Source organism: Bombus flavifrons, chromosome 15 (assembly GCF_040668555.2).
Source record: "Bombus flavifrons isolate JBK064 chromosome 15, iyBomFlav1_principal, whole genome shotgun sequence".
Taxonomy (NCBI): Eukaryota; Metazoa; Arthropoda; class Insecta; order Hymenoptera; family Apidae; genus Bombus; species Bombus flavifrons.
The window spans coordinates 7,445,357-7,462,740 of record NC_138456.1 but is presented as its reverse complement, the minus strand read 5'-3'; the positions used below and the strand labels follow the sequence as shown (position 1 = coordinate 7,462,740).

At 41.5% G+C, this 17,384-nt stretch overlaps 1 protein-coding gene across 5 annotated transcripts in view; it reads right to left on the bottom strand.

Moving 5' to 3' along the window:
* The window catches only part of Kdm3 (Lysine demethylase 3), a 229,124-nt gene that overhangs the window by 181,819 nt on the left and 29,921 nt on the right, over window positions 1-17,384 (bottom strand). For 4 of the 5 annotated variants that reach the window (XM_069129086.1, XM_069129089.1, XM_069129088.1 and 1 more), the window contains exons 2-3: window positions 1,444-1,695; window positions 847-960 (exon numbers count right to left, since the gene is read on the bottom strand). In XM_069129086.1, the coding sequence (XP_068985187.1) occupies window positions 847-960; window positions 1,444-1,695 (366 nt within the window). Of the gene's footprint in view, window positions 1-846; window positions 961-1,443; window positions 1,696-3,730; window positions 3,843-17,384 lie in introns of those variants that run through there. The other variant, XM_069129090.1, reaches the window with a different exon arrangement.

Here is a 17,384-nt window from a genome sequence, read left to right as displayed (position 1 = left end):
CCCTCCATCGCAGAAAAACCACACGCTCATCGATTTATCGTTCCTTATGGATGTTTCTGGCCGCGTCTTCGAATATAGAAAGTCGATCGCGTAAGGGTTGACATAGATAGACCGTCCGCTTTCCGTTCTGCCTTACACGCGTTTTAACAGTCCATTAGGGGTTGCAAAGTGTCCTTCTGCCGTGGTTATTTCAAAGAAGCGGAGACGTCTATCTTCTACCTTATGTTACATCTAAAAATGATTTCTCTTCTGTGTTTACAGGGGAAAGTGACGGATTATTCGATTGTTATAAAACAGCGTGGGACGTACAAGCAACTTAAATTAAAAATTGTAGGAAAAAATACAAATAAAGAGGAAGGATAAAACGAGGACGATCCTGCGGATTGTAAATTTCAGGTGACCCTGGATGACCTAAAGGCGATATTCGGTCACCAGAGATCGCATCCCTCGAAAGATTACTCGTAGTCACGACAACGGCTCCCCCGAGGGCTGTCGGATAGGTCAATAGCCTCGCAACTTGCTGCCAAGTTTCCTCGCCGCTCTAACGAAGTAAGTTTGCAGTTGCGAAGCGGCTGGATCGGTTTAGGGAACTTGCGTGCCACTTAATCGGCCAAAGATCTCCTAACAGCGCTTTCTCGGTGAAAAGAAAAAGCCGCAGAGACTTCGTAACGAACTTGATATCCGTCTGATCGATCGGAATATCATACGTTGGTCTTTGTTGCATGAGAGGATCACACGTTGCAAGTTGAACTTCTAAATATTCAGAGTTCGGTATATCGTAACGAAAGCATCGTTCGCAGATGTATAGAGGAAATCTAAGAGAAAGAAAACGAAGATGATACTCACGGTAAATGGCTTCAGCTTCGAGTAGTCGACGAAATCCAGCCTTCGATCTTGCATGAACTCGAGAGGCATCGCGTCTTCCGGTAACTCTGCTCGCGCCACCAGGGGGTAAAATGTCTGCAAGTGAGTTTCGATTCAGGATTAATTTGAATTCGCCCATACCGCGCTACCCAACTATCGAAATATTTACATATTACACGGAATATTTAATGAAACTCTCTAGACGCTTCGGGGAACAAGGGATGACGCTTATAATTGATGGCGCGTTTATTAAAATTAAAACTCGCTCTCTTAATTATCCCTAAACGAACGGAGCAAGGGGTGGAAAATGGTTACGTTGGATCTGCTTTCGCGCTGAAACGCAACGATGATCGCGAATACTTTGCATGTAAACTGCGCCATATTCTCGTCTATTCGAATCTGAAAGTTGCAATTTTGCGAGCGCGTTTCTGCGCCAATGGACACTTAAGCGGGATCAACGGAACGTCCTGGCTGATGTGGCTACGCGAAGGGTTCGTTAATCGATAAAGCGTCCGGGAAAGAAGGACGCGCAAGGAGAGGCGAAGGGGAGAAGAGAAACGAAGGACAAGGCGCACTTACTAGAGCCGGCCAGGCGACAGTGTTTGCGACAGCAGTGGCACCCCTCAGGGGTTTCCCGTTGATACGATGATGGTGGTGGTTATTATTCGCGTGATTGTGGTGATCGATGGCGATGAGGCTGGCATGCCTGGGGTCAGGTCGCTCGGCCCAATACAGACCCTTTTCCACTAAGAAGAACGAAAACACTGCGTCTCTGTGCGGCGATAGCCATTCTCTTCTTTGCCACTCTACGTCGTCGTATTCTACGAGGATCTGCAAGAAAGACGTTCGTTCATGTACCGCGCTTCTTCCACACCCAGGGTTCGATGACACTATCGTCCGTCTACTGCTATTCAATCGAGCTTTGTTCTGCTTTCTATGGATCGTTTTACCGCGAATTCGATACGCCAACTTTGTCGTTCTCAGCCTGTTCAGGCTTCGACACCTTTTACGAAACGTTTGGAAACTTCGTTGAGGCTGCAACGAAGCTCGACTAAGCTGAGATATTGCCTTGGCAACTAAGTAATTGCGGATTTTGTCATTGATGGTAACGACAAAATCCGCAATCACTTAGTTGCCAAGCCAACAGATCCGCCAATACGTACATTTAGGTTAGAAAATATTTACCGCCAGTACATACTTGGCGGAAAACGTACAAGTAATTTAAACGATCAATTATCCGTTATATTAACGAGCCTCGATATCGAGAGCCAGCGTTTCCGACGTATATGACTCGTTACATTACGTACATATACGTTTAAAAACCACTCGATGTATATTTGCGATAAGCGTCTGACAATTTCTATAGACATTTTCAGTTTAATAACGGATCGATTCGCTTATGCAGCTTGATGTAACAAATTAAAACATTCTGCCTCGTAGCAGCGTTATTATGCGCGTTTAGGTCTTAAACGCAACTATATAAGTCTGTCTCTTTGTGTCGGTCGACACAGCGAAACGAAGGAGAGAAAAAAGGGAAGACGAAACGAGAGGCGAGGAACAGAAGCTGGATATCGGTCGATTAACGATATCCATTATTCATAAATCACGAGCGGCGTTAAAGGGGCAATGAAAAGGGGGAGAACGGTGAATTCTCACGGCCGGTTTACTCCGGCTCTTCGTTAACGCGATAAATTCGACGCCAGGGAACAGAGAGCTATCGCTAATTGCAGGTTGGCCTGCGCGTCGCCTAATAAACGCGATCACTGTGTCGAGTAACCTGTGGTGAAAGTGACCGTGTATCGTTTCACCGTGGGCAAATGCGTCAAACTTCCTATTTATACAACTTTCTGACGTAACGCGATATTTTTTAACGGCCAATATCGCCGTGTGCGATATAACGCGACGGCCGTTTGAATTTTCGCAGCGAGGATCAATCGGGCCGACTATTTGTCGTTCGTTCGGTTGATTTTACGAGCGAACGCAAGCCCCAAACGATCAACATTCCTCCCATGCAGCGCAACGAACTCAAAGGCACACGCGTGACCCGTTACGGCCGCGGCGCGTCAGCCAATTAATACATAAATCAACATTAATCGGAGCTGCTAGGTCGTCGGGACCGGCGCTTGTACCGATGTTTTCCGAAAGGGCTCTCTCCGATATATGGTGTCTACATTTTATACTCTTCCCACTGCGATAGATATATCCCTGTAAAATGTTGCCCGCGTGATACGACATCGTACAATGTTTGCGTCGCGATGATACATCATAATACCGAGAAAATTGCGGTACGCCTCTGACAGCTCGTCCATTTGCCTTCTTTCACTTTTCTTTCGTTATATCTCTGCTGGATATGAAAGTTACAGAGAAATGTTACTAGAAAAATGGAAAAAAGCAGAAAAAGAAAGAAAAGATTCGGATAAGCAAATTCTCAAAGTTTCGAATTTTGTAATTTCCAAATGTGTCAGTCTTTTGCTTCTCCAATGCCTATTCGAATGTCTAAATCTTCAAACTGAAAGATTCGTACCAATGAGCGAACAGCTGAGATATAACGATCGCATTTATTGAAAGAGAAAGAAAGGCGTAACAGTAACGACAATTTTTCCCGTCGATTTACTCGAACCACTGGACAGTGGAGTTCTGCTTGGTTTGTTCCAGCAGCGACTTCGAGTTCCCAAAGTTATTGAATCTGCCGTTTCGCACTCTTTCAGTCATATCTTTAACGGTGTCTTTAACGATTCTTTCAAACACTCTCCGTTGACGACGTTCCTGTCGATGATTTTCCTATGTCTAAACCTAACCTCGAACGATCTCGCTACAAAAGGAATGCTGTACGCAATAGCGCGAAGGAGACGTATAAATTACTTACTTCGTTATCCGAAGGCGCTATAAAACAAAAGTCCTCGGGGACCGGCCAAGATAAATCTCTGCATGCCCTTGATTTTATCGAATACACGGTCATAGCAATGTCCGCCAAAAGCGCGGGGAAAACGAGGCTCGTTGATTCCCAGTTCGTCCGCCAGGCGGCGATAGCTATCGGAGTGGGGATCAGTAATGGCCGCCAAGATACAAAAGCTCCGCCTCTGGGGAACGTTCTGGTACCGCCCGATTCCGTTGCCAGGGCAACCGACGATCGGCCATTTTGTTCTCATGACCTACCACAACCGTCTCCTACTACAGACACGAACCTTCCCCCTTCTACCTTCCACCTTCGATCACGATTTACCTCGCGCCCCCACCTTCTCGTATCTCGCGCCGTCGCGGTCCGTTTCGTGTTCCCCTCGTTCCGAACGCGGAACGAGAAGAAACGGTGCACGCGTGTTGTCCTTCCCTCCAGCCAACGATACTTTCGATTCTTTTTTCTTCCCTCGTATCTCGCGTGTACAGTTGGCCACGAAAGTGTTCGATCTTTCACAAATAAATTACGTGTCTTCTACGAAACGTTTTCAAGTTTTATTAGAGCCATAATGACACTCGATTATCTCGATTGCATTGGTATATATGTATTGGTACATTTAAAACAAATCGGAAAATCCGTATACAAGCTACAGAATATATCGCACATTATAAATTATAAAAGTATCGAAGCAGTCGATTATGCATAATATTCGTAAACCTCAGCACTAGGTGGGATCGTATTTAATATTTAGTCTGTACCTACGACAGCTGATTATGCTTGATTCTTTCGTTGTAGATACGCGTGTGTAATATTAAATACGTAGTTTGGAATTTATGTGTACACTTTCAGATTCCTATTGTGTCACTACTTAATCACAATAATCGTGTCTCATTGGAACGAACACAATGCACACGATAAAGCCATATGCACAAAGATTTTCTATTTCAGCTGTTTTAATACTTTCTCAGAATGTTTTGTTTCCACTTTAACGTGTAATTCTTTTTCGCCAGACGTTCTTTCCGTTTTTAACGTCGAGAAAGGCGGTCTGGTTTTGCGAAAAAGGAGAGACGCTGTGAAATAAGGTGGTACGCATTTGCATTTTATTCCGACCACTTCCCGATCAGATACACCGCACGTTCGCGCCCCGTGTTTGTTCTTTTTAAACCTAAAACGGGGGCTATTGGCTCGCTTCCTTCGTACCTTTCGTGACTCTAATCGCTATCATTCCCACCTTCTGGCGACGTGAAACAACGACCAGAGGCGTGGAGAAGTCGCCTTGTCCCCAGATTCTACGGCATAGATAACACGTTCTTAATACTCGATCATTTCAACCAGGTAATTTCTTCTATATAAGTCAACCTCGTAAATCACCGTATCCAACTGATCTAACATCAAAGAACGTTCCAAAACAAATCGAAGACGTTCAAGGTATCACAGAGGATATCGGGTTAGAACCGTTTCGATGAAGCGGAAACGCCGATGAAATAGGATCGCCAAGGTCATTGGCAACATTTTTAAACCGTGTGTCATGCATCTGTCTTTGTATCTGCTTATTTTAACAGCAATGAAAGCAAGGCCGATGACACGCGTCGTTCGAGTGTTCAAGGTCGTCAAAGGTCACTTCAAATACTATACGAACCGTCTATTTGTCAAATCGGTTGACTTTACGCAACGAAAAGTAGAGGAAATTGGTGAAATTGTACGAGATAAGCATCGATCAAGTGGATCGCAACGAGAAGTTGAAGAAACGTAAAATAGCTGAGTCGACCAGAGTTTGGACTGTAAACGGCTCACGCAGCCGTCTTTTTTTTTTTTTTTTTTTTTTGTTTTGTTTAATCAACGGTCCACTATGAAGCGTTAGAGTGCATATTTCGAGTCGATCGACAAACGCATAAATCATTCGAACAACGGTATATCAAGGTACTTGGACGTGTTCCGTTACGCGTCCACGTTACTCCACATGTTTCGATCCGCAGAAGAATGAGTGACGGTTCTAAGGAGCACGATGACGCGGTGGACGTGGTCCACAGGTTGGCAATTACAAAGAATTGGAGGAGTAAGGCGGAAAGAATTTCAATCGGGGAAAAAGTTCTGACACGGTGCGGAATCGAAGGCAGAGTCGAAGCGAATTAAATGGAAAAGAGCGGACCGTCCCTCGATGGCTGGTTGCGCAAGGTCCAATTAACCATTACGTTAAATACAGCTCTCTAGTTACGTACGCTGTGCTCTTCGATCATTTCATGCTCACGTTCACTTTTACGATGCCCTTTCGCGACCCTTGGGCTTCCTTTGGTTTTTGCAACGCGTGCTCGATAATTAAGAGGCAACTGGCGTTCGTGATCCCTGAAAAGTGCTTTGTTCCAGAGCTACGTTCTTCTTGTTTCACGTAGGAATCATCGACGGGTGAAGTTTAACACTTGCAACGAAGAAATTCCACGAACCAAACGTACGTCCATGTACTTTGCAAAAGCTCAAGGAAATTCTTAAAAATTTACTTAAAAATTTACTTAAAATTTATTTAATGTAACTTGGATTATAAGAGTTTACAGTATATTTGATTCTAGTCGAATCTAATGCTTAAATCTAAAGGCTAATGTCTTTTTAGTCTGCGGATCTGATCCGTCGTGTCAAGTAATTGGGTAACTAATGAATTTTGCTGGTTGCTAACTTAATGAACAATTACAAAATCCATCGACAATTCCACGAACGAAACGTACGTCCATGTACTTTGAAAAAAGCTCAAGGAAATTCTCAAAAGTTTACCATTCCATTGGAAACTAAGTGATTGCGGATTTTGTCGTTACCACCTAATGGCACCTAATTGAGAATTTTCTTGAATTTTCATTACCACCTAATGGCAAAGTCCGCAATCACTTAGTTTCCAATAGAATGGCAAATCTATGAAGTTTCTGTAAACGCACAAAGTTTCTATGAACAATTACAAAATCCATCGACAATTCCACGAACGAAACGTACGTCCATGTACTTTGGAAAAACTGAAGGAAATTCTCAAAAGTTTACCATTCCATTGGTAACTAAGTGATTGCGGATTTTGTCGTTACCACCTAATGGCACCTAATTGAGAATTTCCTTGAATTTTCATTACCGCCTAATGGCAAAGTCCGCAATCACTTAGTTTCCAATAGAATGGTAAATCTATGAAGTTTCTGTAAACGCACAAAGTTTCTATGAACAATTACAAAATCCATCGACAATTCCACGAACGAAACGTACGTCCATGTACTTTGGAAAAACTCAAGGAAATTCCCAAAAGTTTACCATTCCATTGGTAACTAAGTGATTGCGGATTTTGTCGTTACCACCTAATGGCACCTAATTGAGAATTTCCTTGAATTTTCATTACCGCCTAATGGCAAAGTCCGCAATCACTTAGTTTCCAATAGAATGGTAAATCTATGATGTTTCTGTAAACGCACAAAGTTTCTACGAACAATTACAAAATCCATCGACAATTTCTCGTTTTGGACATTTTAAACGAATAGCATTTATTTAATTTAAAAGAAGAAAGAAGGTGGTGGAGGAGAAAGGAATCGATCAGGCGGTGAGTATTTCGAGAATCGTCGGATCCAATCGGTAACCCAACAAACTTTCCGAAGTGTTTGAACTATCGAAATGGGAAAATAGGGCGAAAGAGGGGAAGAATAGGGCTGGAAAATAAGCACACGAGGAAAGTTGGTTTCCTGCGACAAACAGGCCGGCATTCCACTTGCGTGAAACGCAGTTTCAAAGGGCGGCCTGCGTCATCGCCTGCGACACGTCTGTCGATCGAATATTGGATCAACTCGCGTCAAATACTGGAAACGAGAGCACGGAAACAACTGGAAGCTCGGCTATTCGTCTGAACGCGAAGAAAATGAAGGTGGAGAGGTTCTCCTATATGCGAGTCTCTTATTCAATTCCGTTCCTTTGTTCTTAATCGGAATTCGTTTAAAAATATAGCCCTTTCAAACACTATTTTACCAATGGAAATCTGTTTACCACGTAAGAAGGATACAACAGATCTGCTTCGTCTTTCGACTATGAAATTTTTCTCGAAATTTAATAGCTTACGTTGGATTCCGGCGAATTATAACGAAAAATATTACGATACGATATGGCATTGTACAAAGTTCGTGTCGAATCTTTATCTAAAATTCAAATTTCGTCTCAGTTCATAAAATCAAAGGTCGTTAGAGCGAAATGATTTCGTATTAGTCACAGTGTTTTAAAGACAAATAGTTAAGTTTAACGAGTATGGTGATAAAACAAGTCGTAAGATGTTAAAGGCAGTTTGTGAATGGCCATTCTTCGTCCCCTGTTTATACTCGTCGAATATAACAAGCCAACAAGTAGATGGAACGACCTTTCGTAATTTCTTCATTATGAATAACCATTTCATTTTACCTGTCGTACTAAACGCTACTTTTCTCACGACATATCGTCGATAGAAATTTTGTCAACTGCTTCTTTATTTCGCTGTTCGTTTCGACAACAGCGAAAACACAAAATTCAAAAATAATACGAAATATTATATACGTCAGAGATGAAAGAACATCGGGGCCTTTCCTTTGGAATTTTTCGGAAAATCCCCAATACTTTAGTCTAGACTTTTTATTATAGCTGTACTTAGAAGTAGTTGTTTATGATTTAATCGGATTATGTTTGCCCGAGATTTACGACAGAGCCGGCTTGGGCTCGAAGTAACACATCTGGTCGCTAAACGTAGCTACGGTCACGGTGTCACGTAAACTTAAGGGTTGAATGATGAAATAAAATGGCTGAGTCGTAACACAACTATTAATTTCGTTTTAATTAAACTTTATTACGAATTCAGCGATCATAACGGAATACACACTGAATTAACATAAATCACAATTCACTCCAACCACGTTATGTAAGACTTAGTTACACTGATACGTTAAGTACGCGACTGTTATAAAGGTAGAGACCGGTAAAGATACGTTCACTATTCTAAGGATACAGAATAATTCTAAGGATACAGAATACAGAATAAGAGTCTTACTGACGATACCGTGTCTGAGGAAAGCTAGGGGTGGGTGTGTCTAAGGACACGGGACTGTCGGATTTGTTGATGACAATTTTGGTTAAGGAAGCGAGGGCAGTAGACACCGTCTCCGATTGGATAATAAGACGGTTGGTGGACCAGGAAGGGTTTTAGCCGCCCTCGTGAGAAAGTTGCTAACGGAACATACCAGATGCGAGGAAAACCAACTTTCCATGTTAACACCTGGTAAACAATAAACGTAAAAGGAAATCTAAGACAAGAGATACTCGCTTGGTCCGAAGGACCTTAACTATGAAAATTCCAAAACCCCTGGTGGGTACTTAAGACTATTGAGGGTACGCGCCAAGGATGTGCAGACATCTGGGTGCCATCCTGTCCGGGGTGTGTAGCCTGGTCTCTGATGTGAATTGACGTTACAACGGGATGGACGTTTTTGCCTAAAAGAGGCACTACGCAGTTGTATGGCTCTCCTCAAAAAGATAATTGTCGCAAGGGGTACAGAGAGGTACATAAGTTCAGTTTCATTTGGACCTTTGATAAGTAAGCAAGCGCATTTGCTATCCTGTTGACCAAATTCAGTAACAGATATAATATAAGAGTTAACAACCAGCAAAATTCATTAGTTACCCAATTACTTGACACGACGGATCAGATCCGCAGACTAAAAAGACATTACCCTTTGGATTTAAGCATTAGATTCGACTAGAATCAAATATACTGTAAACTCTTATAATCCAAGTTACATTCAATAAATTTTAAGTAAATTTTTAAGTAAATTTTTGAGAATTTCCTTGAGCTTTTGCAAAGTACATGGACGTACGTTTCGTTCGTGGAATTTCTTCGTTGCAAGTATTAAACTTCACCCGTCGATGATTCCTACGTGAAACAAGAAGAACGTAGCTCTGAAACAAAGCAATTCTCAGGGATCACGGTCCGCCTGATCGATTCCTTTCTCCTCCACGTCAAAATAATTTACCTATAATTCTCAATGAGAATTGATCGTAAAAAGTCTACCAAATAAAATAAAAAAGATCCTGTTGACCGTGTATTCGTTATTGAACCTAAGATTACTGTCATTGGCATCTCGAGTATCAGATCGTCACTGTTAATTATCAAATTCTGTAATAGTCATATAATCACCTTGTGAATTTATTATTATCTTCATTTAGTGACTAAGTAATTATTATAATATATCAATATTATACAGGGTGGTTGGTAACTGGTGGTACAAGCGGAAAGGGGATGATTCTACGCGAAAAAAGAAGTCGAAAATATAGAATAAAAATTTTTCGTTTGGGGCTTTGTTTCCCAGAAAATCGACTTTGAATTTTCGCTCGGTACGCCTACGGTACGTTATAACGAATCTCACTGTAGATCGTTGTCTCGATGGAAAAATTTAAAAAAAAAAGAGAAAATTAAAATAAAAAATTTTTATTCCATATTTTCGACTTCTTTTTTCGCGTAGAATCACCCCCTTCTCGCTTGTACCACCAGTTGCCAACCACCCTGTATAATAATTATAATATTATAATATAACTCTTTAGCGAAAACTTATTATCGTGTAGTAAAATTGTTTATTGCTAGTGAACTTCATTCTGTAATAATCTGTGGCGGCACTCGACCACGGAACTTTGCAGCGGCTTTGCGACACAAAGCGCTATACCTTCAAAGCGTAAGGCTGACACACATGTGCCATCGATATCCCTACGGTTCTTTCGCCGAATATTCCGAAGAATGCATACGCGGCAACAGTCGCGAACATCTAATAAACGCGTGCGTAGTGGGGATATGGAGGGGCAACAAAGAAAAGAATCCGTTTGCTTTCGAACAAAAGATTCATTCTGCGCCGAGCAGCGAAGTGCGAAAGGTTTAGCGTCGTAGCGAAGCAAACACAATTCGAGATACGTGATTATTAACTCTTGATTGTTAATCGTTGATAGTTAATCGTTAATCGTTGATCGTAAATTGTTGATTGTTTAATAGTTTGATAAACCTTTTTTGTTGAACATCAAGAGTATTTATTTTGGACACCTTCGCCAACCGTTTCAAATCCTATTTGTATTATATCATTAAGTATCATCTATATTGTATAACACAAAAATGGCTAATCGAAATAAAGGTTCGTTAAACGCCTTTAATTCTAATGCTAACTCAACATATATTTGTCGGAGATACCTTGTGGTCAGGATTGTGGGTGTTGGTTGAGTCTTCATTGGAGTTAGCCATCGTCGCGGTACAATAAAGACACGGTTTATTAGCACAGAAACAGATGATACAAATTTGACAATCGACTATGATGATTAGGCACCCGCGACACTAGCAACAATGGTCTCGGGTACGACAACGAAACCGCGGTCAGAGGGATGATGGATGAACGTGCTCGCGAAGTCTAAGTCCGCACAATAATTCGTAAGAACGTTACTCCCTTCAGTTGACGAGATCGCGTGAAAGACTGCCTCCCTCGTCCCGGTGATGCCACAGAGGAAAACTATCTCGGGGCGTGTCTAAGGGCCCGAGATCATCGGATTCGCCGAGGATAGTCTTCGTACAGAGAGTAAGGGAAATTGGCATTGCTGCTAATTGGTCAATTTCCATACCGGTGATTAGAAAAGATGCTAATTGCCCTCGAGAGAAGGTTGCTATTCAGCACATCGACATCCGGCAAACATCTTACTCGAAGAATAGGAGCTGTGTGTGGCCACGGGACAGAGACCGTTAGAATGTTTACTGTCATGTCTTGCCAGGGATACTTCTTTTAATGGCAGCTATAAAATACCTTTGTTAGACAAAGCGTTCATCCCTTGACCGCGGGTACGTTGGCGACCGACGGTCGCCTCGAGCCCAAGCTCATTATTACTAATCCCGGACGATTACAGTTAGGTTGGATAATTACAATTGTTTAATTACAGCTATAGTAGACTCCAGGTTACAATGTTGCGGGATTCCCCAGCATTCCAGAGGCTCCGGTGTTCTTTCCTCTCCGACATATTTATAGAATATTTTTAGAAAAATACAGACCGTGAAACGAGAATATGCAGAAGGATAGATGGCTATTGACACAAGGGTTAACGAGCAAAATGTTTTTGAAGTGTGGAGAACAGACGGTAGAAAAAACGAAGAAGAAGAGAAGAGACAGAGGAACCCTGATATTTAAAGGTAGCATTCAGAGTATCGCATGACCCTTCCCGAGGAACAAAACCCAACGGCGTCGACAGGAGTCGGATGATGAAAAACTGCACCGCTGCCACGACTATCCACAGCGACTTCAACTTCGCCGTATACATAGGAAAGAAAGAACGTGGCCGCATTGTTTCAGCCCTTCGCGTTAACAACGTCCCCCGCGAATACGAGGATGGCGGAAGAGCAGACGAGCGAAAAGTCACGGTCCATTTTTCCTCGGCTTTATTTCGCGCCCGTCGCTGTCCCGAATCCCTCAGTGTGTCATTAGTTTTGCCTTTATTCAACGCACGTGTTCACGACTGCGTTCCACCCGCCATACGATGCTTCGAACTACGCTACGAATATACGTATACAACCGACACGTCTTCGTACCAAAACGCAAGTACACTAAGTGCAAACGATATAAGCGAAGTATGAAACTAGAGATCTTAGCCGTTAACGTAGTCGCGGATTAATCTTGACAGTAGAACTCTACCACACCAGTCAAATTGACTGATTCTGCAATTTTGTTTAAAAATTCCTACTTCGCGTTATATTTTTTTTCGCAATGATGTAATGAATTTTTTATGTATTCAAACTTAAAATTGTTTTGTATCAAGGTTATTTATACCGATATCAGCCAAAATGATCGGTACTTTTCAAAGTGTAAAAGGGTCCTGCAATCGGTTTATCGAACTCCAATTAACCAGTTTCCTCGTTTTATACAACTTGTCACACGTTTTTAAAATTTTTATTGCGTATCATTCGATATGATGATATCAGTTATCAGGAAAATTCCGGATCGATCGCTGGATCGCTAGATGCTAACACTAGAAATACCATAGCAGTTAAAACGACTGGTTCTGCAATTTTATAAATGTGTCAACCCTCGTTTAGGGATCAATGTCCCAGACGGATTAATAATATCAAAAATGTACTATAAAACATGGAATTGCTTCTGTAAGGAAGTAATAAATAAATAAATATAAAAATATTCTATAATTACGTATTTTTTAAAGACCAGTCATTTTTATTGGTTTTGGTAGAAATAGCTTCGTGTTAACTATCGATAGTTCTAATGTTAATCTTGAAACATCTCGTAACATCCGCGGTCTATTTATTAGGTTGTCCGAAAAGTTTCTTTCGTTCTATAAGCAAATAATACACGCACAATGTTGTTTCTTTTATATTAGTTTATTGAATTATGCACGAATATAATAATAGAAATAGAACGAAATGGGTCATACCTAATTTAATAAAATAATATGAAACAGAAATTGTTGTTCATCTATTATCACCTGATGAAACGAAAGAAACTTTCCGGACGACCTAATATTAATTGAAAGTTGGCTGTTCGTCGTAACGCCATAACGTCAGAACGATGCTAACACTAGAAATACCACAGCAGTGAAAATGACTGATTCTACAATTTTGCTTGAGATGTGTCAACCCTCGTTTAGTGATTATGGTTCCAGACGGATTAATAATATCAAAAATGTATTATAAAACATGGAACTGCTTCTGTAAGAAAGTAATAAATCAATAAATATAAAAATATTCCATTATTACGTATTTTTTAAAGACCAGTCATTTTCACTTGTTTTGGTAGAAATAGCTTCGTGTTAACTATCGATATTTCTAGTGTTAAATTGACGCGTTTTGCAACTTTGAATGCACTCTATGCGCGTAGAACTTTACCATATTGTGTATAAATTACAGCAAATTTTACATTTCTTTTACAGACACGACTATCTATACAAACACGAAACCTAATCTGTCGAACGTTGTGATCTTTATCTTGATAGAACAAAATGGATCATACGTAATTCGATAAAATAATATAAAACAGTAAATGTCGTGCATCCATCATTTCCTTATAAAACGAAAGAAACTTTTCGGACGACCTAATAATTGTGCACATCCTTTGTTACGAGAAGTATCTCTAATTATACATAAATATGGTCGCTTGAGTAAATTAAAATTTTCCAATTTTACCGACTACGATATAAAGTGCATATGGTATCCTATCGATCGATGGTACCATGATATTCCCATGAAGTTTATAGATCCGTTGTTTTTTCGTAGAACAGCTTCTCGTATGCATCTTAGCAGCCTTCAATCCCTTCTGTGATTATAACTTGCACACCTGCCTTACTATTTCTGTACATGCGTTCAAGATAATTACGATTTCCTTTTCTTTACGGTTAATTAACCTAAGCATAAGAAAAAAGTCGTTGTTCCAGATAGTTTATTTGTGTCGGTGGGCCAATCACGGGGCAGCAACAGCGTTGAAGAAAGCTCGGTAGTCGCGAATCTCGTTAATTTTCTTTGGCGGTGGTTGTAAGTAGAACGAGCGTAAATAAAGTAAACGTAATTAGGCCGAGCGTAAATGACGTAAACGTAATTGGAGCGGCCGTAAATTGCACTTGGAAAGAAATTCCACGACCTTTATCGAAGAGGTAGACATTTCCCATCGAATCGACGCACGTAGAGATTGATATTTCGATGGACTCAATGGAGATATTAATATTTAGATGGAACAGCGAACGCGAGAATTCCAACTTTTTCTTAGAAAACGAAGATGTCTCGCGTCGTGAATATTGCGGATCTGGGTAGAAATTAGCAGAAAAAGTGTCTCGCACTACAGGCGACTGTGGAATTATTTATTTCCTCCGCGTCGTTTCATTACTGTTATTTAACTCTAGCAGAAATCATCGAGCGTGACCAACGTTTTTCACGATAGTCTTAACCACATGGAACGCGGCGAGACCTAAAAAAAAAAAAAAGTAGGGAAATAATTTCGATCTCCGTTTTTCTTTCGCTTGGAAACTCGCCGGAGGAAGAGCGGACTTTGCTTTCTAGCGCAGTCAATAATTATTCCCTGTACGATGTACGTATATTTCACTAAGAAAATCCCGGAATTCTTTTTAAAAATCGTCACAGTAACGCGCGGCGAGACAATGCGATGAAAAGCTTTGAGGGGAGAAATACGCCGGTAGAAATTTTCGCGCGGAATTATTAAAAAGAAAGCGAAGAGATCGTTTCGATCTCGTTTTTATCTATTCGAAAGTGATCGAACTTTGTTTGCCAGCGTAGCTGACAATTATTTCGTGTATTACAATATCTTGCAAGGAAATTGTGAAATTCTTTTTAAAAATCAACTACGCGACGCATCGAGACAGAGGAAAAATCCGACGGGAAAAATACACACGGACAGCGGTAAGAAGGAAAAAAAAGGGGTGGAAAAAAGTAAAAGAGGGAAAAAGAGAAACGGAGGGAGCAGAGGGAATAGGAGTGCGCAGCAATACGCACCGTAGAAACGAGATATGTGCGCAGACGAGCTCTCGTCGAAACGTGAACCCTATTTTCCCGGGAATTACGAGTGGGCCCGGGGGTAAGGGTGGGGGATGGTTACACGGGGGTGGTGCACACTTCTCGACAAAAGATCTTTTTTCCATTCCTCGTGGCGTCGCTAGGTACGAGCTTCTCTCTCAAACAGCTACCCTGTGCCTCGCGACCCTCTTTCCACCGACCGAGCTGTTTCTCCCGTTCCTCTTTGTCCCTGTTTCGCTGCAGCGCGCGCTTTTCATGCGGAGCTCGGGCTCGTGTATTTTCGCGAAAATAGGCCGCGTGGAGAGGAACGGCGGATGAAGAGCGAGCGAGAAGAAGAGAAAAAGAGTGGCGGCTGGTTGCGGTGACCTCTTTCTGGCCACCTACCCGCTCCGCTCGCTGGCTGGTCGGCCGATCGAACCGAGGCGGACGCCTCGCAGGTGCTACAAAGGGTTGCTTTTTTATACCACCTTGCTGCCATTCGGTTACCTCTGATTTCACCAACCCGCTAAAATTATCCATCGGTCGAGAAATTCTTATCGATTCGACACGCTGAATGCTGATATTTTCACCTGAGATTTGCTTTCGACGATGTTTATATAATAAATTTCACTGGTTACCTCTGACAGCAGAAACATGTTAATCAATCGTCGAAGGCTTTACGATCGATTACACGAAATTTCTGTCAGAATTAGCTGCGATAATACAGGTGTATAGAATTCTTTGATCGGAGATCTGTTGGCAGAAATGTAGAATCGCCATTACGCGGTGTAATATCGATGGTGGAAAAATTCCAACTCTTTCACTTTCCATATATACATCGATCAGATCGAACGTTATTCTTCGAATGAAATAAAAATTCGCTTTGGGAGAATACGACCTCTACCACGTGATTCAGCGTAAACGTTAAACGCTGCAGGTGCATCAGCATGTAACTAGGTGTGTTTTTTTTCGCATCGTCTGCAGTTCTGCAAAGAGAAAGGAAGACGGGCGGCGAAACTTCTCTTTGCTCGAGGGAAACGTTTCGAAAGAGAGGAAGAACTGTTGCTGGCGCGTATCTTGGTCAGTCGTAAACGTACATCCGATTTCGATACCAGTTACGCAGCTCTTTCCTATTACCTCTTCCCTTTCTCCAATCCAATTCTCCTTTACGAAATAATAGGCGAAATCGCTTTTAGAAATTATATTAACCCGAATAAGATGTGAGTGGAGGGAAAGGAATAAATGCTGAACGTCGAGGAAACCGATGACAGCGTCCAATGTAGAAAGACGGATAAGATGTAGGAATTATACATTTGGAAATTGCGAATTCTAGTAAACTATATACGCAATATATTCGATACAGAAGTTGATTCGGTGATTTAACGACAAATTAATTCGGTAATTATTTTACATTGAATTAATTACTAATTTATATCAGAGATATCTTTCAGCTCGATAAAAATCAATTATGAATCTTGGAAAGCCATCGAATTGATTTCTACGTTTAATAAATTCAGAAGGAGAGAGAGGCAAGTGATGGACGAAGCGGAAGAAGAAGAAGAAGAAGAAGAAGAAGAAGAAGAAGAGAGTATCGAGGAGGAGGCAAATGGAGTTGGACTTCTAGGAAATCGGAGTGCGTGCGAGAGAATCGTCGAGACTTGGGAAGAAAGAAGAGCAGAGAGTAAGGAGAAAGGAGGAGGAAGTTAAGTTGGAAGAGCAAATGGAGGGAGATGAGAAGGAAGGAAGATAAAAGGGGTAAGGAGGGGGAAGTGTGGGTGTTATAGAGAAGGAACAGAGGGGAAAGGGAATGCCCCCTTTTATGCTGCGTACGTATGATGTGTCTATGTGTGAGAATACCACCACCGGAAGTTGGAGGCCACCGCCTGACCTTGCAGCGGTCGGTCGGTTTCAACTCTGGCTAGCAGCCCCGTTCAACACTCGATTATATACCGGGTGTCTCATGAATTTGGATAAGCATGGGTCATCGAGTACTAGAATACAGATGAAACCACGTTTCTTCCGTATTAGGCTTTAAATAATTTTGCTGCAACGTATCTTTGCAGAAGCATAGCGATGAATTTTCATGAAAATCGACTCACCGAAATTTTGAAAGTTTTTTTTTTTAAT